Genomic DNA, 21,419 nt, shown 5'->3' on the forward strand with positions numbered 1-21,419 from the left:
TATCGCTATTATAAATGGCTACCGCATAAATCAAACTTATGATTGGCCATTTGACGCCATTTTTAATATTTTTTAGTACTTTTGCGATACTGCCATAAGCCGGTCGCGCTTCTCTGATAATCTAGGACTCTAGCAGGACCCTGCCGTATTGCGAGCTGTGCGAACTGCCCTTAAGAGTTATGGCAGATGTCGTATATACAGGCCTGTGGTATAGGCTGGCGACCATTTTTGTGAGATCGCCGTTTGTCTTACGGGGTATTTTGTGCGAGGAGTCGAACGGTGTGCCGACATAAAGGCTACAGCACGTGGCGGATCACAACGAGAGCCCGAGGCAAAGATAAGGGACTAACTCCGACTTGGTCGATCGGAGAGACGTCCGCAAACGCACGTGCGGGTCGCGCGAGAACATGTCGCCGATGGTTCGCTCCCACGAGACTATGCTGTGCGACGAGGAACGTCCGACAGTGGAATGATAACTCCCTCCCTCCTTCAGCTCCTTCCCCTTGTTCGGGAGTAAAGAGTGATCCTCGCGTGTTCCGCCCTCGTAGGATCCCCACCGTGGAGGATACATGCTCGTGTTTTCCCGGTGGCCGGCTGTAAAGTCCCGGCGGCGGTAGACGCCGAGGTAGTTCGCGCGATCGCTTTACTATCATTACTATGCGGCAGCTCAGAATCCCTCTCTCTCGTTCCCTCCCCAACGGACGTGCCGCCCCGTGATATATTATAATTGACAATTGACGAAGGAAGAAGCTGTCGTCTCGCTCTTGGACCCCCTCCTCCCTCCTCGGATCGACCGCGACAATGGCTGCGACCTTCGATCAGTATGACAAGTCGAGGTACGTGCGGGAAAATTCCCATGTTTTGATTCACCGAGCAGGCGTCGTGCCCGCATTAAGTATTATTGGCGTACTTAATGGCGTTTGAAAATTGCGGCCGCGCGTCACGTAATTGTAACATAACGTGTGCTCCCTGCGTTTAATCGGACTCCCGCAAAAACGGTGCAATTATCGTCCGGACGTATTGGTTGGATCTCGGAGCACTGGATAAATCGTCACTGGTCCGTGCGATACGAGGCATAGCTCGCGCTTTCAAGTGTTAACGTGTTCACTTCACGTGGACGAGGCCAAGTAGAAATTTTCAAATTTGTTCGGGTGTTTCCTAGGTATTTTTCCTAGGTTTTCAATCTTGTGGAACAATTATGTTTTAACGCGTTGAATGTTCTTGCGTCTCAACAACTAGTTAAAGTTGATTAGGTTTACACAGGGCCTTTCTCCTCTTCCTCTCTTATATTTTTGTCCTATAAAAGAAATAGAAACTTAGCTTATTATATTCAATTGCTTTAAACTTTAATATTTAAGAACAGTGTGTTATGTCAAGTGTGCTCCCCATGTTTGTGTGTTTCATCTTTTTCCATTTGTTTTCCCTGAGATTTATCTTTTTTTTTCTTTCTAAAAAATTATGTCTATGCTACAATTAATTATAAATGTTTGATTCTTTTTAGCTGGTACTTTGGTGCTATGTCACGGCAGGACGCATCTGACTTATTGATGGGTGAGAAAGAGGGTGGTGTATTTTTAGTGCGAGACAGTACCTCGATACATGGCGATTTTGTGCTGTGCGTAAGGGAGGATAGTAAAGTTAGCCACTATATTATCAATAAAATCCAACAAGGAGATCAAATTCGTTATCGGATTGGAGATCAGATGTTTCCAGATATTCCCAGTCTTCTCGCCTTTTATAAACTTCACTACTTAGATACCACGCCGTTAATTAGGCCGGCACCAAAGAAAACACAGAGGGTAATTGCCAAGTATGATTTCGAAGGCAATGATTCTGAGGACTTACCCTTTAGAAAAGGTACTTAATTCCTTAACAATCCAATTAATTTGTTTCAGTTTCTTTTTCTATATAGTTGTATTAATGTGAAATACTCCTGCAATTTAGGTGATATACTCACTGTAATATCAAAAGACGAGGAACAATGGTGGACAGCTAGAAATAGTGTCGGTCAAACTGGTTCGATACCGGTGCCGTACGTTCAGAAGTACGACGACGATAGTCATATGATAATAGAAAACAACTCGCGGCCTGAAAGCGGCGGCAGCTCCGGCTCCAACTCGAATTCAGGGCCTACGTCGCAGGTGCCTCACACAGAGACGACGGGACAGGCGACCGTAACGCGAAGATCGAACATTCAGAGAACACTGCCAGCCTTTGCCAAAGTGAAACAGGCGAGGGTGCCGAACGCGTACGATAAAACTGCGCTAAAATTAGAAGTAGGTGATATGATAAAAGTGACAAAGACTAATATCAATGGCCAGTGGGAAGGTGAATTGCACGGCAAGGTCGGTCACTTCCCATTTACGCATGTGGAATTTGTAGATAATGAGACTGGTGAAGACAATCAGGAGATTTAACAGGAGAAAAATTCTCCGAGTGTGTGATGTGCACCCCACATGTATGACACAAAGGGAAGAAAGACGCCTCTTGTATTATCAAAATTTAGAGTTACTAATAACATATATTATATGTGCCATTTCAAAGATGTGTGTTTAGCCTGAACAACTGTACTGACTCCCAAATGTGCTTTATCTAACATACTATTATTATTGAGAATAAACCCCACATTCTTGTGCAATATGTCGTAGGAAATGTTTAAAGATTTGTGTATCTCTGCAGTATGTTAATTTAGTCACACATCTCATTATTCATCATTTTTATATTATACATGCTAATTACCCAAAGCACAAGCATAATTTTATTAAGTTATTAGATATATAATACAAAGTACACACATTAATCGTATGTATTAATACGATTTTATTAAAAGCATGTTTTTTTCAAAAGTACACACATTAATCATATGTATTAATACGATTTTATTTAATTAAAAGCATGTTTTGTCTCAGTAAAATAATGGACAAAATGATTTTTGTAAAAAAATACAGTATTTATTATAAAATATACTCTAATGGTTATTATAAAATATACTCTAATGGTTTTTTTTTACAGTTATTTATATATGTAGCTGTCCTGTTACATATATATATATATATATATATATATATATATATATTTACTCTATATTTTTCTTATATAGATATTAATATAGTGCACTAGTTTAACATTCACATATGTATAAGTTTTTATTGTTAGGAATTTATTAGTGCTCGAGACGAATGTTTGTTTGGTGAACATGCACAGTTCTTCGTTTATACTCAACGACCTCTTATTTTGGATTTTGTTGATTTTATAGATTATATATATATATATATATATATATATATATATATATATATGTGTGTGTATGTATAAAATTAATAAACGTATATTAGTGATAAACGTAATTTATCACTTTTATTTAAGAATATTATGGAAAAAAGCATGTATGCGCTCCTTAAACATTTTTGTTTTATTAGTAAATACAATTATATTTCTAAAGTTGTGGAATAGTATATTTTGCATTGAATATGCGATAATATCTTCTAGTCATAAGTGACTATGATAAAAGCATACTGTATATATATATATATATATATATATATATACTCGCTTGACATTTTATTTTATATATATGTATATATACATACTATCATTATTACTCTCGAAAGTATGTCCGAAGATATCGAAATATTTTGAAACAAGTACAGTTGTTCTGCAGGGGTTACAAAACCTTGATGTCATGGTACATACAATATCTGTTAGCCATAGGTTGTGCCACCAATTGGAGCAACACATTGTGCTAGAAAGTTGTATATTTATATATAATGATGGAAAGGTTAATTGTGTCTATCAAAAAGTTGATCATAGTTATGCAGCAGGATACTTTATGATTATTGAGAATTATTTTAACAGCAGAGTCTTAATTGAAATATTGCGTTTTCAATTTATCAAATTCTAATAATAAATCGATTCTAAAATTGTCATAGTATTAACAATTGAAGTACTACTGCTATTAAAATAATGAAACACTTGCGGGTCTCTATCGGGATTATACAATAAATTCTCTTATGTATATGTAACACATGCTATGCTTAAAAAGGACAAAGCAGATTTGTGTGACTATTGATTATATATATTCATTGTTTTACTATATTTTTGCAATATATATTTTACATCGTGAAACGTAATATATTATATTATCATGTGTCATATGTGTGTCACTCGGTTTTTTAATTTACATATGCATTTGACATTTCCATCATCATTATCATTATCGTCACCATTACCATCATCGTCATCACCATGTAATCACAAGTTGCATCAGTTTTTCCATAATCTTCCTAAAATTGCGCGCAGTATTAAGATAAACAAAAAGTGGAAGTATTCCATATCAATAAATACGTTTAGGCAAGATTATTCTCTTCCGTTTAATGTTTAGACATACGGTAAACTATAAAATGGTCCAGTTTATATATATATATATATATATATATATATATATATATATATATACACATATATATTTTTGTCAGTTTTGATATGTGTAGTAAGGCAAGCTGGATAACAGGCAGTTTTCTTTGGCAGCATTATGAAGATTGAGCCGTATATATGTATAAGATGAGACAAGGTCTGGAATGTGCCATTATGTATATTTTATCTTTAATTACCAATATTCCAATGACAGATGGTGCTTAAATGGATTTCGCAGCATAAGACAGTATATAGTGATATCAACATACAAATAAATTTAAATATTAAGTGATTTTTATACATATATTTTCACAGAATAGTTTTATTTGATTGTTATGAATATTAATTCCAAAAATTTCTATTATAAACTTGGTCAATTGTCAAGTGAAACAAAAAGGAGGTCACGGTTATAATATAAATTACTTGGAGCACATTTTCACACGCATGACCCATCAAATCACGAATTCATTTGTACTACGTACGACATATACAGATGAGATAAATTTAAATATGGCAAGGATATAATAATGTATATTTTTCTAAGCGTATGCACATATTTTTTTGGTTTTCCTGATAATGAACCGATTTCATAAATAAAATACGATAATAAAAGATACGATAAGATTAATAATCATTTAGATAAATATATATTTGTGTTGTAATTTATAATAAATTGTAATAATGTAACGTTCGATTATAGCATACAATAATAAATGATTACGTATGTAGATAACCGCTGGTTCATTAATTTCTACGATTGCATTAGTTGTTTAGAGATGTATAGAGATTTTCAGACGATCATACTTTCAGAATTTAATTCAGAAAAAATAAATCGAGCTCGAAAAATATAGCCTTTATTGCAGAAATATTCTGTAAAAGGCAAGACTTATATTATCTGTTTTACAATATCTGCATTTATTTCAAACTATACAATGTTAAAAGCACAGTATATAACAGCTGATTTAATGTAATTTTAAAAAAGAAGTAGACACGCTATCGTGCCAATTGTGTAATTAATGCTGCACACATTTCGAAAAATTCCATTGTGTGATGGCCTGTTGCTTGCGGAGGCGGCAATGTTGGATCTAAAAGAATATATATATATATATATATATATATATATATACACATATATTTTTTATACATAAATTATGTTTATGTATTTAATCAGTAAATCAAATATATACATATATTGAAAGACTTAATTTACCTCGTCCAATGTCCTCTTCTTCGCTGGATAAGGATTTGAAGTCTAATAAATAACTTTTATGATCGACTTGGTATAATTGTAATGACATCTTGCTATACCTATCGGTCAATTGGTTTTTATGCCTTACCCTAACGCTATACGTATTTACAATCTTCCATTCCTGAAAAGGACAATTTGCGTAATGTTAGCGGTATTTAGTTTGGAGAATACAACTCTGGGCGATTATTCTTACAAAATTGAGCGCTTTCATAGCACGATAAACTTCATTCATAATGTCATTGGGTTTGGATTGTGATCTAATTCCTAAATGCCATTTCGCCCTTTTCACAGGAGTACCGCGATTGCCTTGCATCTGTGCAGCAGGTGCGCTGCCTTGCGAACCTTGACGTTCGCGATATGCTGTAACATTGTCATTACAAGTCATACAGTCATGTAGGGTACAACGGAAGTACAAAGGGGGTGGCTAAAATATTTTTTTTGTAATCTCTACAGATTTATTTTCATACGAGATACGTTAGATACGAGGATTCAGATAACTGAGTCACATTTCATTCAACTTTTTTACATACGTGCAATTCTTTCTGGATGAGGCCTCAATGGACTGCTGTTCGCCTCGTTTGGGCTGAACGCTACGGGCGGAGGACTAGATGCCACATAAAAATCTTTTAATTCCGCCTTGGCAGCTTCATCCGCGATTCTCTTATTGTCTATGATCAAGTGATAAGCGATCGCCAATTGATCATGTGGATCGCCGCCCAATAGCGCGGAATGCACTTCTGGCTCCTTCACATTAAATTTCTCGCATACTTCGTTTACAGCGTCTATGTCGATAACTGAAGAATCTTGTTCGACTGGTGATGGAAATAAGTACGACGGTAAATCCTTTTGGAACCACTCGTGTTTTCTGAAATTGTGAAAAACATGCGACACACCAGTGATAACACAGTATTAACTCGGAATGTTTCGAGAAAGAAATATATATCATTCAACTTGAGTACTTAATATCTTCGATAGTCGCTCTCTTCATTGGGTCCACTTGCAACATGTGGCACAGGAGGCTAACAACACTCTTGTTCAAATATTCCGGAATGGGAAAGACACCGGCTAAAAGAAGAGAGAGTCCAATTAGTTTTAGCTGCCTTTGAAAAATCAACATCTGGCATACGCACGCTGGATGTTGATATATATACATACGCATTGATATTTCTCTTTGAGCAGAACATTTATGTGACTTACATTTAATCTTACGGAAGAGAGTAGGAACATGTTCGTCGTCGAATGGCAAGGTACCACAGAGTAGCGCGTACAATATAACGCCGCATGACCAAATATCGACTTCGGGGCCGGCGTATAATTTACCGGATATCACTTCTGGCGCAGCGTAATTCGGCGAGCCGCACGAGGTACGTAAGAACTCACCGTCCATCATCATGTTCGACAGACCTACATTTTCGTACAAGAACATTTTATCATCTATCGCGTAACGGGGAAAGACTATATGTCTATACGGCATATATGTATAATATGCCAATTATATCCAAGTACCAAAGTCTGCGATTTTCACGTGGAGATTGTGATCTAACAGAAGGTTTTCTGGCTTTAAATCACGATGCACTATCATATGCCGATGGCAATAATCGACGCCTGATATGATCTGTTGGAAAAATCGTCGCGCCTCATATTCCTTAAGCTTGCCGTGTTTAACAATATAATCGAACAGCTCTCCTCCCGAGACGTATTCCATTATCATAAATATATCTGTAGGAGTGCTTATCACCTGATATCTGTTTATGTAAAATATACATTAAGGATTGTTTAAAAGAAGATGTTATACTAAATATATATAGAAAATAAACATGCATCTATTATATGTACATTAACATCTTGTTTGAATCAAATTGCCTCTCTCTCTCTCTCTCTGTTTAAAACTAAATTCTTCTAAATTTATTTTTTAATTTATTATTTTTAAAACAGTAGCTGATAATTCATACATACTTTGAGATTTTTATTATACGTGTATGAACAAAAATACAAATCCCTACGATTAATTAATACTTACAGCTTAATGATATGAGGATGTCTGAAGAGCTTGAGATTTTGTATTTCTCTGCGAATTTTGCCCACGACATCTAGGCTCTTGATTTTTTGGCGATTCAAAATCTTCACAGCAACTTTGTGTTTTGTTAAAACATGCTCCCCAACTAGAAATGAGAAAGCATATAATTTTAGGTAATAGTATTAGTTAGATAGAGTGAGACTTTTATACTGTATTATGTACACACGTACTTTTGACTTTACCAAATGTACCCACACCTAAAGTTTGGCCTAGCGTATAGTGGCCTATCTTAACAATGGGCTGCGGTTGATTACTTGGCAGTTTTTCAGACATCTTGAATCAGTTACTATATAATACAACAAAATAAAAGTTATATTATAGTCTCAACATTATAATTTTATTCTTAAAAAATTGTGACGACTACGTATCATCGTAAGTTAAAGGAAATTCATCATCCAAAATCATTATTACTCCGGCAAAACAAATTTTTATATTTCATATTTTTAAGAAATTGTTATATTTTGCGTTTATGAAGATTTCGGAAAAAACTTTTTTTCAGATTTTATAAGTTTTATTCAGAAATTACAAAACGAGAAATTTTAGGAGGATTTTTTTAGGAGGACATTTCAGAATTCGCATACATTCGCATGAAGAAAGTTTACAAAAGATATAAACTACTTTCTTAGCACTTTTAAAAAGTGCTGTTCTAATTTGTATTAAAAAAATTTGAAAATTTTTTGAAAAATTTTGAATTTATATAGAAAGTCTGTGAAAAATTATATAAAAAATTCTAAGAATTTTTTCACCAGGGTCAACATTGAGCCATAACATTTAAGTTAAATATTTCAAAGACACTTTTAAAAAGTTTCAGGATTTTGAAAACTATACGTCTTTTTGGATTATGTCTTACAACTGTGATAACGTTATTATTAACGTAGCACAATTAATGAGAATATCAAATGAAATAAATTTTAAGTAGTCATGGTTTTATTATTCCGAGTTAGAGCTTTCAGTAATTTTTCAAATAGAAATAAAATGGCAGCTAGATAAACAGATTTTGAAAATAGATTTTGCAAAGTTTCTGCTATAAATTTTGTTTTTGTTTGCTAAAATACCAGCAGAATTTGATAACAAAATATGACAGAGATGACATACAGATTCACTGGAAAAATCAAGTAAAACCATTTTGTAATAATTTAAATTTATATAAGAATGGTATCTCATTAAATGATTATGAAATAATAAATTCTATTCAATGTCTGTTGGCATTCTGCTGTCACAAGAGTGACAGGCTCTTTATTGATGCAATACAAGCTTGATGCCTAAATACAGTTGATGCCAAGATATTCTAAAATTTGATTGTTTGTTTTCTGAAATATTATCAAGTTGTCAAAAAATAGCTGTGACACACACACACACACATCATATATATATATACATATATATATATATATATATATATATATATATACACAAATATGTTTATCTAACATAAATTTCATATCTGATTAGAAATAGATAATATAATACAACTGGTTTTTTCTTCCCTTGTCGACAGACTGGAATCACTAAAGAGAAAGAGCAAAAATCATTACTTGATCTTCGTTTGATTGTTAGTTAGTTATTTGTAGTGAATTTTGAAGGAGGGGCCAGCCACAAGAAAAGCTCTTGTCACATGCAATAATGTAATATATACACCTTATATTAATGTACACCTTTACATATTTTATTGTGTAAACCCACAGTTTACACAATAAAATATCTCTTACACGTCGTAACGACGCTGCAGCGACGAAATAGCGACGATAATTACGAAGAGTCATAAAGATCTCTCACGCGAAATGCGCAGTCAAAATGGCACAGAACAGTCTGCGAATCACCTGACAATATTTACATGCCTCTTATTGTTAGATGAACTTGTTATCACGCCGCGCGAGGTGTACCTGCAGATTTTATCGGACTGATCTGTGACGTGTGTGTGTGTGTGTGTGTGTGTGTGTCTGTGTGTGTGTGTAATCACACTGCCAGCGAGCCTCGAGTGGACGATCGACGCGACGACAGAATAGAACAGAACGCACTTTTCTTTTACATCGTGTAGTTATATAAAAATAATAAGATGCGTCCGGATCATCTACTCCCACTGTAAAATTCGATAGACATAGCTGCTGCGCGCGTTTCGCGCGTAATCACTCACACTGACTCACACTCGAGAGACGTCGGGAGTCAGACGGGCCCCTAGACGGAATCAATTCCGAAGTTCCAAACTCTCGAAATTGATGAAGACACTCGGTGCGGCGAAAATGCCAAGATTTCTCGGATCTTTCAGGGCTTCCAATGTTGGGAAATAAATTCTCCGCTTTGATGCGTAGACTTAGATTGGGCGAGTCTCCAACTCGCTGTATTTTTGTTGACGACCCTTAACCTCTTCTGTTCCCTTTTATGCGCTGACAGTTGAACCTCCGTAGGCTCCGTAATCCGTATGTATACTCCTCCCTTCTCCTGATCGTGCGCTGCTCCAGCTCCACCTCCGCTTTGCAATTCGCATTCGTTACGCGACCACGTGATTGTCACCGTGGACAGGACATATGATTTCGATTACTCCAATCTCAAGATATTTAGATAACTTTAAATCACAGGATTATATATATGTATATGTGACTATGAACCATTCTTGATGACTATGATACCATTCTTATATGTTAAGTATATATAATTCAAATGTAATTAACGACTTATACATAAAGCGCCAAGTCTAATATATGATTCAAAAAGAGAAGGAATTCAATGATTGTAGAGTTTGTCTTTTTCTAACGAAAGATAAATAGAGGAAAGTATAAATATCATCAGCAAAGTATCTTAATTATTCATAAATATGAGTAGTATTCTAGCGATAATATATATTAAATTTAAAATACAGCATATGTAATGTAAATTATAAGATCTTCAGTGCAATATTGCAATGACAGTACGTTTCAGTAGTAGTGAACCTAACCCAATTGTGAATCCCATTTAAGGTTATAAATGATTTTCATTAATTCGTGTAAATTTAATGTGATAATCAGACCTTTAAAAACATTATTGATGCCTATGTACGTACGTTTCTTAAAAATTGGAACGTGATTCTCTCTGTGATTATTAACAAAATGATCGATCAAGACTGCGTTTGTGACTATAATATAGGTATACATAGTGACGCAAAGTAACCCCACGCAGCTGCGCGCTGCGTCAGCGGTCAGCTGCGTGTTCCACACTTCCCAATAATCAAATCAAATCCGCCATAACCGCCATTGCTCATCATGAGCTCAGTGCGGGTTGTCGGGTGCTTCTGACGTCCAGAGAACTGAAGGTATCTTGAAGACAGCCGTGTGATAACTTTATTTAACTGTGAAATTTTAGATTACGTGAAAAACACTCGGCGAGGCGAGTCGATTGTCAAGATATACCTGTCTTGCTAAATCCCCGGTTAGGGTCGCTATACAGAATAATATCTATAGGAGACATATGTCTCGCTTACTCAACTCACTGTCATCCTCCCGTAGTTAGGTTAACTTATTAGGTTCGCCATTGATCGTGCAGCAAAGTTTGTTTATTACATAATAATAAACTGTGTGTTGCTAGCTTAGCCTGACGAGATGTTGAGACTACCGATTGTGCGGGCCACAGGTCTGGCAGGTGGAAGGCACTGCGCTGTCAATTTCCATACCACGTCCAGCAAGTCACAGCAGGAGCTGGTCGAGCTCTTCATCGATGACAAACCTGTGCAAGTACCACCGGGAACGACAGTTCTGCAGGTTCGTGTCAATGTATCTTCCCACCCTCTTTCAGTTTTCTTTCTTCACTTAATTGTGTGTCTCTTCATCATGCAAGGAATAATTTAAATATAATTTCTCTGAATTTACAATTTATATATACATAGAGTGATAGTCGCAGAAAATCGCTGAATATCTGAAGAGCTGGTTAATTGTTACATTGTAATTGTAATTAATGGAAAAAGTAAGTTAAGCTTTATACTATAAAAGAAACTTATTATTTTTCTTAGTACATAACTCAAAAAGAATACGGAGAGTTGTAAACATAAATATAAAGAAAGGTTTAGCTGTTTGCATGCGGCTCAGCCATATATCTTGGCATGGACAATTATTTCTATGAGACAAATTTATCCCCAGCTAGGATTCATCGAAAGCACAATTATTATAGTTAGAATGTGTGAAATTTAATAATTTTTAAAAATATCTTGCTTATTGCAAATTTATTGAAGATTATCATTTTCGAAAGCATATATTACTGAGCCATACAATCAAATACAGCCAAATTGTTTATTTATGTTTGATGATATTTAATTTTATAATACTTTTACAAGTTATAATATATACATTTAAATTTCTTTTGCATTACATGTAGATTGTAGATAATAAAAAATAATTGTAATAATAATGATTAATTTTTTTTACAGTGTAGATAGATTTATTTTATTTTAAAAATAACAGTTAAGCAGCATAAAATGTCTCGCTAGATGTATATACGTGCGCAACAATTATTTACAAGTCAAATTTATATATGGATTATTGACTACATTGCTGACGGCAATGCCGCGGGGTTTCCTATTATATGTCGAATATGTATGTTCTTTTCATCCAACGGTCTTACGATTAATTGTAATTTTTATATCTTTTATGAATGACTCTTTGTTATCCGAATTATTATTTTTAATTAGCACGCTGATGATGAGCGCCGATCAGGAGGTAGGTAGCAAAACGTTCGCTTGTATCTTGTGTGTTATAAATTTATTTTGATTTATAAATAATTGTTGCGCACGTACATCTGTATGCTGCAAAGTGTGTGCGCTCCTTTTATGCTCCTTATTTGTTATTTTTATTTATATTTAAGCCGTTTATATTGTTTATACTCATATTATTTATTTTATTTTATTTGCTCATTATAAAATAATAGCCATTTACTTTCAGCAGCTTCCTGATATTTAAGAATTTTCGTACTTAAAACTGATGTAACTGTCAAAATATGCTTTGTCAAAATATAATAATAAAAATCAAAATGGCATTTAACTGACTTCAAATAACTTTATTATAGAGACAAAATAATTACATATCTTATAGTAATATCTGCTAATTGTAAAACTAAAATGGTTTACACCATAAAAGATTATCACTTTTATGTATAAATTATAATTTTGGATTATAAACGTAATAAAATTCTTCTTTCAGGCCGCCGCCAAGGTGGGAGTTGAAATACCAAGATTCTGTTACCATGAACGTCTTGCTGTAGCTGGAAATTGCAGGATGTGTCTTGTTGAAATAGAAAAGCAAGTTAAGGTATAACACACACCTGCAGGCTTATTGAGATAGTTGAGAAGTGAGAAAATGCAATGTCGATGCAATTCTCTCATTGCATTTATCTTAAATCTATCTTTATTACGCAGCCTGTTGCTGCGTGCGCTATGCCAGTGATGAAAGGCTGGAGAGTAAAAACCAACTCTGACCTGACACGGAAAGCTCGCGAGGGTGTTATGGAATTTCTGTTGGTTAACCATCCGCTGGACTGTCCAATCTGTGACCAAGGCGGCGAGTGCGACTTACAAGATCAAAGTATGGCATTCGGGACCGACAGGAGTAGGTTCGTCGATATTAATTTCTCTGGAAAAAGGGCGGTAGAGGACAAGGATATGGGGCCGTTAATCAAGACAGTTATGACACGCTGCATACATTGCACAAGATGCATTCGATTCGCTTCGGAAGTAGCTGGTATTGACGACTTGGGAACCACAGGTCGTGGCAATGATATGCAGGTAAAGTTAATATGTATTTCACATATATACATATCTACATATACGCTTATATTGAAATATAATTCACTTCTTGTATTAGTATGTCACTTAAAGAGAAAGATAAATTATTTTTTTGTAATTTCCTGTATCATCACAGTGCAGTAGACATAGTGACAAGAAAGAATTTCCGTTTCTTAAAATATTAGACGTATTATTTTTATATATAATACAATGTATACGTATTTAATACTTAACCATTTATTAAATGATGTGTTATATTCATTATAAAAATTTGTACAATATGACAGTTTTATAATGATTTCAAAGGTGGGGACGTACGTCGAGAAAATGTTCTTATCAGAGTTGTCTGGCAATATTATCGACCTCTGTCCAGTAGGTGCGTTAACTAGTAAGCCGTATGCGTTTGTTGCTCGTCCATGGGAGACACGTCGTACTGACAGTATTGACGTTCACGATGCTGTTGGTAGCAATATAGTTATCTCTCACAGAACTGGAGAGGTTCTAAGAATACTACCCAGAGTGAATGAGGTAAATACTACTTAAATATATTTACAGTAAATAAAATATAAAAGGTACACGATTCTGTTATTAGTTACTAATGATTAATTTTATATATATATATATATATATATATATATATATAATTGCTTTTTTCAGGAAGTGAACGAGGAATGGCTCTCGGACAAAGCTCGTTTTTCGTACGATGGGCTCAAAAGGCAAAGACTCATTACGCCAATGATGAAGATCAACGGAAAATTGGAAGCTGTGGATTGGGAAGACGCACTTGTTGCGGGTAGAATTCATTATTTATTGTACTTGTGCACTTGAGATATAGAAATGATCCATATTATATTTCGGTTTGTTATCAAATCATTCAATAACATTTTTCATGCCTCATTATAGCTGCTAGACCTCTAGCGAATGTGTCAGCGGACAAATGCGCCGCGATTGCTGGGAAATTGGCAGACGCGGAAGCTCTTATCGCTATGAAAGATCTAGTGAACAAACTGGGCAGCGAGGGGCTAGCCACCGAACAATGCTTCCCGAAAGATGGCTCGGGCATTGATCTCAGGAGTAGTTATCTTCTGAACAACACTATTGCCGCAGTTGAAGACGCGGATGTTGTAGTATTAATTGGTACAAATCCGAGATATGAAGCACCATTAATAAACACACGTCTTAGGAAGGGTTATCTACATGGTGAACAAACAATTGCTCTTGTTGGCCCGGACGTAGACCTAACATATGAACACGAGGTATTGTTGTTGACTTTTATTTATTATGGGTTAATGATATGTAAATTATTTTACAAAATGTATCTTTTTTTTTTGTTTAAAGCACTTGGGAGATTCTTTCGATGTAATAACGAAATTACGAAGTGGCTCACATTCGTTCTGTGCGACTCTGAAAGAGGCTAAAAAGCCACTTGTTATCTTGGGTGCCGATCAGCTAACTCGAAAGGATGGAGCTAAGATTCTCTACGAAACGCAAGCATTGGCAAAGGCTTTAGGAGATAACTCAAAAGTGAGCTACTGTTTCTGTAATAATTAATAGAAATTAATTTGTAGAAATTGTATTAATTGTATATTTTGCCCCTTAGGCTCCCCAGGATTGGAAGATTTTGAACATATTGCATACAAATGCATCTCAAGTCGCCGCCTTAGATATCGGCTATGGCTCGACCGTAGAAGAAATTAAGGAGCAACAACCGAAAGTTCTGTTCCTTTTGGGTGCTGACGATGCAAACATTAAGAAGGAAGATTTTCCAAACACATTTATCATTTATATAGGCATATATCATCATTTATATAGACATCCTAAAGACATTATATACATAAAATTAGTTATATTTATGTACTAATATCAAATTATTCACTTTAGGAAGTCACGGTGACGCTGGAGCAGCCATTGCGGATGTTTTACTAGCTGGAGCAGCGTATACCGAAAAGGTCGCAAGTTACGTGAACACAGAAGGCCGCTCCCAACAGACGTGCGCAGCAATTACGCCGCCTGGCTTAGCGCGTCCAGATTGGAAAATTATTCGCGCTCTTTCCGAAGTAAATAAATTCGCCTAACAAAATCTTGTGGAAATGTAATCTAATTGTTAAGTAATTGTGTATATATTTTTGTTCAATTGTTACAGTTGGCTGGAATTACTCTGCCTTATGACAACCTGAACGACGTAAGGTCCAGGCTTGAAGAGGTTGCGCCTCATCTTGTCAGATATGGCGACGTTGAATCAGCTAATTTTTTCACGCAAGCTTTGGAAATAGCCAAGGTTGTTGTTGATATCCTGATTGTTGACGAATATAATTGTCGTAAATGTAGAGGATAACTCTATTTTACTACTCTTATAATATGATAACTCTTTACATATTGTTTTTATGTACATATAGCAACAGTCCGGAGGATCATTCTCGTCAGACCCAGTGGACATCAAACACAAGACGTTGGATCAGTTCTTCATGACTGACGTAGTATCGCGAGCGTCTTTAACTATGGCCAAGTGCGTTCAAGCGGTCATGAAGCAACGACAAAGTGCGGTATAAAGAGCCATATTGCACTGGATAAAATTCTCACCTGCTAGTTATTTGATATTATTGGCTAGATATTACGTATCATCCCGCAGCCAATGACAAAATTGATTTACAGGTACACGTTAAAGAAGAATCAAGATGTGTTTATAGAGCTTTATATTATATACTATTGTATATTAAACTATTGAAAACAGGAATTTACAAATGTTAAATCCCTGTCAGTCCCCCATTAATTGTATTGTACATCGTAGTTAGTAGAATAAGTTATTTAAAATAAATATACAATAAATATATTTTTTCTGTTGGATATCTTTATAAATATATAGCACAAAGATTGCACATTAAATTATGTTGAACACACATCGCCGGTCAAAAGTTTCCACCAAATTTAGCAGTCATCAATATTTACACATTAAAGCTGCGTTCCGTTTTAATCCGTTCACACGCTGTGAACATGATTTGTTCTTGTTTAATTAACATTTGATAAACAATAAGAATAAAACGATGAGCGCTGTAAACGCCATAAACGTAAACACGGAACGCGCAACCCAAGTAAAATAAACGTTTAATTGTTTTTTAGACTGTCGACCTTGGAATCTGCATTTTCTTTGCTTGAACGGAACGCTTTTTTTTTATGCAAAACGTTAACAACAACTTGTGTTTCGCGATCTAATAACCTAAAGTCGATTTCTTTCCCACATCATTTTATACGCATGTATCTTATTTAAGAAAAATAATCGAAAGATACATTAAGAGTAATTCCTTCTAAACTTAATATACTCTGTAAGTTTTTTAAGGATAAATCATGCTTAAAACGGGAACGTAGCTTTAATGTAGATATTAAATTGCTAATTTTGTCCGCAAATTTCTGACTAGGAGTGTACGTAGGTTGGCGACAATTACTTCAGTTCAAATGTAATCTACTCTTTTATACAGTTAATTACATTTAATTTTTATAAACTACCTCGAATATGTTATAAAACGTAATTACTCAGAATTAGAATAATATTATGGTTCAGTTTCACTTAAAATACAACTCTTTTAATTAAACATTGAATTTTATACATTTTAGCTTCTAGAGAACGCGACGTCCATTTATACAACTATGTGTGCTTCCATTTGTGTACACATTGCAAATATTGTGTTGCATTTGCTCATATATTTTGTGTTTACATTATTTATGACACACATTAAATGAAATCTTAGAAAATCTGAAAAAGAAACACACACTTGCTCTATGACATAAAAATTCTATTATTAATTTATATGAAGGAACGTCAATTAAATCTCATCTCATGTCAGTTACTTGATTCTGGTTGATCATCTGTGTCAAGTTCACCCGAACTTTCATCAGATTCAACCTAAAAAAAAAGGAAAGAAAAAAAATATATTTTACACTTATCATGTATTATACAAAGAGCAGCTTCATAAAACATACCTTATCTCCTAATTCAATTAATCTTTCTTTATACAGTGTAATTTTACTATCTTGATCTGTCAAAAGTTCTAAAAGGTCTTCTTGATCTTTTTTCAATTTCTCAAACTCATCGTTCTTCAATTTCAATTGATGCTCCAATTCTGTTTGTTTGTTTACTTTGTCCTTCTCATTGTGCTGTTGCATTATATGCATATATTCGGTTAAACGATTTTCTAAATCTGCAACCATCGTTTTATACGTTTGCAATTCCTTTTCCAAATCTAAATTATTACTAGAAACAATTGTCTCCTTTCCATCTCCTATATTAGCTTGTGCAGCTCGAAGAACCAAATTTTGATCTCGTAGATGACTAACAGTTGATCCAAGTTCTTGCACTTGTGCCTACAATAACGTTAACAAATTTTTTTGAAAAATTTCTTCTATTTTGAACTGATTGAATTGGTTTTTCTCTAAAAAAAAAAATTCAATCTCGCTACCTCAAGTTCTTGTTTTTCTTTTGTCAACAAATCATTAGCTTGATTTAACCTTTGAATTTGTATATCCTGTTCTCTAATAAGGTCTTTATATTGTGAAACCAATGTATTATCAGGTAAGTTCATTACAGATAACTGATTCCTATTTTGATGTTCATTGTTAGCATCTATCACCGATTTTATTATACCACCTAGAAAAAAGAAAAACCACCTAGAAAAAAGTCTTAACTGAAGCATAAAAAAAAAAAAAAAAAAAACAGCTGCCAATATTAATTAATTTTGTCATTGTAAAAATGTTAACATTTATTTAAATATATTTTATAATATATATTTGTTTTAATATATTTAAATACCTTCTAAACTTTTTAGTAACCTGCAAAACTCGTGATCTAACAGAAGCTCCGACGGATTTTTAGCCGAAGGTTGTGGATGTTTTAATGTTCGAGAATATATCTCGTGTCTGGCAATACCACCGATCGCATCTTGAAACCTTTCCAAACCTATTCTATTCTCGATTAAATTGCACACTTTTTCCTGCGAAATAATACAGAGAAATTATTAGTTGCACGTTAGTTGCACTTTATATACCAGATCGGTACAAATATTGGAAATATATTTACTTTTGTATAAGTAGAAACGCTATCGTCGTTGAAATGCACGCAAATACCGATAAGCAAGGCGCACATACTCTGTAGCAATGTCTCTTGTAAATCATCGTTATTTTCTTGCGATGACAAAAGGGCTGTTAAATATGCTACCGAAGAGTCGATAGCCAGGAATGATTTTACCGCGAGCGGACAGTTGGAGGTCCAGCGACAGAGCAGAATCAGCAGCCCCAATTTACACTGCGTTTTGTTACCCTGCTGCAACAACATAACGCACTGCTGCATAAGCGTCACTGGTGGTTTCCCAATATTGGTTGCGAGAAGTACTCGTAGCAGTTGCTCCTTTTGACTTATGTTCTCGATCAGGGCATGAGACAATGCCACGGCGGAGAACCAATTTGACAGAGAATCTATAGAGAATAGTCCGCCACACAGCAGCTGTCCTAACAAAGGCAATAGACAGGCAAAATAGTCTTGTTATTTCACAGTTAGATGATTGTCTCTTGAATTGCGGCTAGGGATATATTCTTTAACATTTTGTAAAAAAAGAACCTGTAGTTAGCGAAGGTGCCTCGTTGCCTTGCGGTAATAAAGTCTGAATTAACTGCGTCTGTCCCACCTCGTTCTTATACAGGAAGCATTGAAAGCAATATAACACCGAACATCGTAAGACAAACGGTTGTTTTTCATTCACCATGGACATGAGTAAAACCACGATAGCCGGCCTATGATATACTTGTATGTATATATAATTTGTAGATGGTTCTTTTATTATTCTGAATAATAAATGTGTGTATAAAAATGGATATGCTTGGCATATCTAAAGTATACCTTGGGGGAGTGCTCGGTGCCATAACACCTGCCAAAAATTCCTGATTACTAGCGTTCCCTCTTATTACTTCCGCTACAGTGTTGATAGTCTCTGTTAAAACATCCGCCGGTACACCGCTAGCCATCAATATATCGCACAATGCTTGCAACAATCCACACGCCCTCATAGTTCGTTGACAAGCTGCGACTGCCTTCACACGTACAATTATTACAGTTATTTATCAATTAATGATAACAACGAGACCAGAAACATTGTTGTTAATTTTATTGTACACCACCATTATTATTTTTCTTTACCTGAGCAGGAGCACTCGGAGCTACCAATGCTCGTACAACTTGTATCATGCAGTGAACATTCGCCACTTTCTGTGGATTCCATCCACCAAGATTGTGGTCCTCCATTTCATTTGGAATTTGAAACATTGGTGTCAATTTCTGTATGTAGCTACCTGCATAATGCAACGTAAAAATTATTACAGAACGGCGAGACTGTACAGATGATAAAAAAAAAAAAGGTCAGAGAAATCGAATTATAAAGACATTATACCTTCCTTAAAGAAGTTTTGGTTACTAACGTTGCCTCGGAGAAGATTCAACATCAGTAGGAGGCAATCTTCCACAACAATACCACCATCTGCATTGCCCTCTTGCTCGATAACATCAACGATACGATCAAACGCATTTTCAAACGCTACTATCTTTTGTATGTTTGCATTGCCTTTCGTTAGTTGAATCAGCAGCAATAATACCTATATGACAGAGATTTATAAATACGTATCGCAAGCAAAGTGGTGTTTCATCATTCCACAGAAGGGGAATCACTAAAAAATAATTAAGTTAACATACATCATTGCGTATAACTTCTCTGCTGTCGCTCAGCAAATCCATCAGTTTAGAAACGCCCATAGGACTGACCAAGATTATCTCTTGGATGTCTTTGGATCTGTTGGCCAATAAATGCGTCAATAGCTTTAGCGCCGGCCATCTGACGCGAAAATCAAACTCTTCGAGAAATGTTAGCACCAAACCAACGCTGTCGGGATGCTTGATAAATATTTCCGTGAATTGTTCCCCTATTTTGTTCTCGGGACCGTGTTTGTCCACTAAAATAAAATGCAAAGCGAGAGGTTAGATCGATTGTCGCCGAATCGAGGACTGAAGCATGAAATTGATTGCACCAAAAGAAAGACGCGCGCAAACTTACCCTCTTCATCGAACGTCACAGGATTCGTTATGTTGCACAGGGTATCCAAGGCCAGACCGATTATCTCGCAATCCGTTCTGTCCATCTCCAACACCTGCCTGAGCGCGTCCATTCCTTGAGCACCCACTTCTACACGGTACGTACGGGACAGTGCCTTGAGCGCACGGCAGGCATCCCTTCTGTCGTCGAGCAAAGTAGAAGACTGCAATCTGTCCACTAGTCTCTCCACCTGCGTCGAAACGTACGTAGAAGGAATTACTAATCGCAAGAGCAACTGCAGCGTAATATCTAGAGTTAATTCTACTTTTTCAATTTTGTTTATCGGTAGAAAACTTTATGGGATAATTAGCGGTGACATAATGCACGGCGTTTATCCAAAACACAGGAAGGTAACCTATGTTACACGTGAAACAAAAAATATTCATTCGATACTACTCACTGTATCGGCACCCGTTGGCTGTGTACCGGCGGGGGGCGTCCCTAAGACGGATTTCAGACTGCTTTTGAAATATTCCATTTCTCTTTTTTTTTCGACGAGCTTGTCACCGCCTGTCAATGTAAACTACACGTCACACGTCGACATTTTAAATCCAATAGTCATAACGATGCCGCTTACGCGCTAAGCCCTTTAAATGCATTTAAACCATGAACTATGGAGGTATATAGAGGGGCGTATACAATACAGGGAATTTTCTATCAAGGTTTTAAAGCGGTGTCTACAATGAGACTTAGGGTGCGTTCCCACTGAGCGCGTCATGCGTCGCGTTATCCGAATTTACCAATCAAAACATCCCATTTTATTGCGTAATTTGCCGCGCGATCTCTAGAATGTCGAGTAATCTAATCGAT

The 21,419-nt window shown here is 35.5% G+C and overlaps 4 protein-coding genes across 15 annotated transcripts; 2 read left to right on the forward strand and 2 right to left on the reverse strand.

The window, feature by feature from the left end:
• The first annotated feature begins 197 nt into the window (after positions 1-197).
• Positions 198-2,990, forward strand: LOC105458862 (adapter molecule Crk). 3 transcript variants are annotated; one of them, XM_011704432.1, is made up of 4 exons: positions 198-836; positions 1,502-1,857; positions 1,945-2,276; positions 2,383-2,990. In XM_011704432.1, the coding sequence occupies exons 1-4, from the start codon at positions 802-804 to the stop codon at positions 2,554-2,556; spliced, it is 897 nt and encodes a 298-aa protein (XP_011702734.1). In that variant the 5' UTR covers positions 198-801; the 3' UTR covers positions 2,557-2,990. The 3 variants fall into 3 exon arrangements, with proteins under 3 accessions (XP_011702734.1, XP_011702736.1, XP_011702737.1); XM_011704435.1 differs by lacking the exon at positions 198-836 and adding an exon at positions 1,099-1,162; XM_011704434.1 differs by having other exon boundaries at positions 1,945-2,506.
• A 2,291-nt stretch (positions 2,991-5,281) lies between these two features.
• On the reverse strand, positions 5,282-10,863 carry LOC105458864 (5'-AMP-activated protein kinase catalytic subunit alpha-2). 5 transcript variants are annotated; one of them, XM_011704442.1, is made up of 10 exons: positions 9,884-10,156; positions 7,910-8,025; positions 7,683-7,824; positions 7,169-7,407; positions 6,860-7,066; positions 6,622-6,727; positions 6,193-6,527; positions 5,856-6,022; positions 5,624-5,783; positions 5,282-5,498 (listed from the first exon to the last, which is right to left on the reverse strand). In XM_011704442.1, the coding sequence occupies exons 2-10, from the start codon at positions 8,010-8,012 to the stop codon at positions 5,407-5,409; spliced, it is 1,551 nt and encodes a 516-aa protein (XP_011702744.1). In that variant the 5' UTR covers positions 8,013-8,025; positions 9,884-10,156; the 3' UTR covers positions 5,282-5,406. The 5 variants fall into 5 exon arrangements, with proteins under 5 accessions (XP_011702744.1, XP_011702743.1, XP_011702747.1 ...); XM_011704441.1 differs by having other exon boundaries at positions 9,874-10,156; XM_011704445.1 differs by lacking the exon at positions 9,884-10,156 and adding an exon at positions 9,578-9,675.
• A 75-nt stretch (positions 10,864-10,938) lies between these two features.
• Positions 10,939-16,312, forward strand: LOC105458863 (NADH-ubiquinone oxidoreductase 75 kDa subunit, mitochondrial). 5 transcript variants are annotated; one of them, XM_011704436.1, is made up of 12 exons: positions 10,939-11,025; positions 11,298-11,470; positions 12,902-13,009; positions 13,117-13,482; positions 13,789-14,010; positions 14,140-14,275; positions 14,386-14,738; positions 14,821-15,006; positions 15,083-15,272; positions 15,364-15,539; positions 15,626-15,763; positions 15,879-16,312. In XM_011704436.1, the coding sequence occupies exons 2-12, from the start codon at positions 11,312-11,314 to the stop codon at positions 16,029-16,031; spliced, it is 2,187 nt and encodes a 728-aa protein (XP_011702738.1). In that variant the 5' UTR covers positions 10,939-11,025; positions 11,298-11,311; the 3' UTR covers positions 16,032-16,312. The 5 variants fall into 5 exon arrangements, with proteins under 5 accessions (XP_011702738.1, XP_011702742.1, XP_011702741.1 ...); XM_011704440.1 differs by having other exon boundaries at positions 10,940-11,025; positions 15,626-15,760; XM_011704439.1 differs by having other exon boundaries at positions 10,946-11,025; positions 11,303-11,470.
• Positions 16,313-16,918: 606 nt separating this feature from the next.
• Positions 16,919-21,221, reverse strand: LOC105458865 (general vesicular transport factor p115). Of its 2 annotated transcripts, none has more exons than XM_011704447.1 (12): positions 21,010-21,221; positions 20,571-20,799; positions 20,213-20,469; positions 19,914-20,115; positions 19,664-19,815; positions 19,367-19,557; positions 19,088-19,260; positions 18,551-19,008; positions 18,284-18,464; positions 17,934-18,121; positions 17,458-17,838; positions 16,919-17,380 (listed from the first exon to the last, which is right to left on the reverse strand). In XM_011704447.1, exons 1-12 carry the CDS (start codon positions 21,085-21,087, stop codon positions 17,318-17,320), a joined length of 2,553 nt encoding a protein of 850 aa, XP_011702749.1. In that variant the 5' UTR covers positions 21,088-21,221; the 3' UTR covers positions 16,919-17,317. The 2 variants fall into 2 exon arrangements, with proteins under 2 accessions (XP_011702749.1, XP_011702750.1); XM_011704448.1 differs by having other exon boundaries at positions 18,551-18,978; positions 21,010-21,220.
• Between the last annotated feature and the right edge of the window lie 198 nt (positions 21,222-21,419).

Source organism: Wasmannia auropunctata, unplaced genomic scaffold (genome assembly GCF_000956235.1).
Source record: "Wasmannia auropunctata unplaced genomic scaffold, wasmannia.A_1.0 LD334269.1, whole genome shotgun sequence".
Classification (NCBI taxonomy): Eukaryota; Metazoa; Arthropoda; class Insecta; order Hymenoptera; family Formicidae; genus Wasmannia; species Wasmannia auropunctata.

Excerpts from the sequence above, each read along its gene's own strand:
- LOC105458862 (XM_011704432.1), top strand. The coding sequence starts at position 802 with ATGGCTGCGACCTTCGATCAGTATGACAAGTCGAG. Across the intron at positions 837-1,501 it reads GATCAGTATGACAAGTCGAG|CTGGTACTTTGGTGCTATGT; the intron begins GTACGTGCGGGA and ends GATTCTTTTTAG. Across the intron at positions 2,277-2,382 it reads AAACTGCGCTAAAATTAGAA|ATAATGAGACTGGTGAAGAC; the intron begins GTAGGTGATATG and ends TGGAATTTGTAG.
- LOC105458864 (XM_011704442.1), bottom strand. The coding sequence starts at position 8,012 with ATGTCTGAAAAACTGCCAAGTAATCAACCGCAGCCCATTGTTAAGATA. Across the intron at positions 6,728-6,859 it reads TCTCTTCCGTAAGATTAAAT|CCGGTGTCTTTCCCATTCCG; the intron begins GTAAGTCACATA and ends CTCTTCTTTTAG. Across the intron at positions 5,784-5,855 it reads CTATGAAAGCGCTCAATTTT|GAATGGAAGATTGTAAATAC; the intron begins GTAAGAATAATC and ends TGTCCTTTTCAG.
- LOC105458865 (XM_011704447.1), bottom strand. The coding sequence starts at position 21,087 with ATGGAATATTTCAAAAGCAGTCTGAAATCCGTCTTAGGGACGCCCCCC. Across the intron at positions 20,470-20,570 it reads TGTGACGTTCGATGAAGAGG|TGGACAAACACGGTCCCGAG; the intron begins GTAAGTTTGCGC and ends ATTTTATTTTAG. Across the intron at positions 20,116-20,212 it reads GAGAAGTTATACGCAATGAT|GTATTATTGCTGCTGATTCA; the intron begins GTATGTTAACTT and ends TCTGTCATATAG.
- LOC105458863 (XM_011704436.1), top strand. The coding sequence starts at position 11,312 with ATGTTGAGACTACCGATTGTGCGGGCCACAGGTCTGGCAGGTGGAAGG. Across the intron at positions 14,739-14,820 it reads ACCTAACATATGAACACGAG|CACTTGGGAGATTCTTTCGA; the intron begins GTATTGTTGTTG and ends TTTTGTTTAAAG. Across the intron at positions 15,273-15,363 it reads CACATTTATCATTTATATAG|GAAGTCACGGTGACGCTGGA; the intron begins GCATATATCATC and ends TATTCACTTTAG.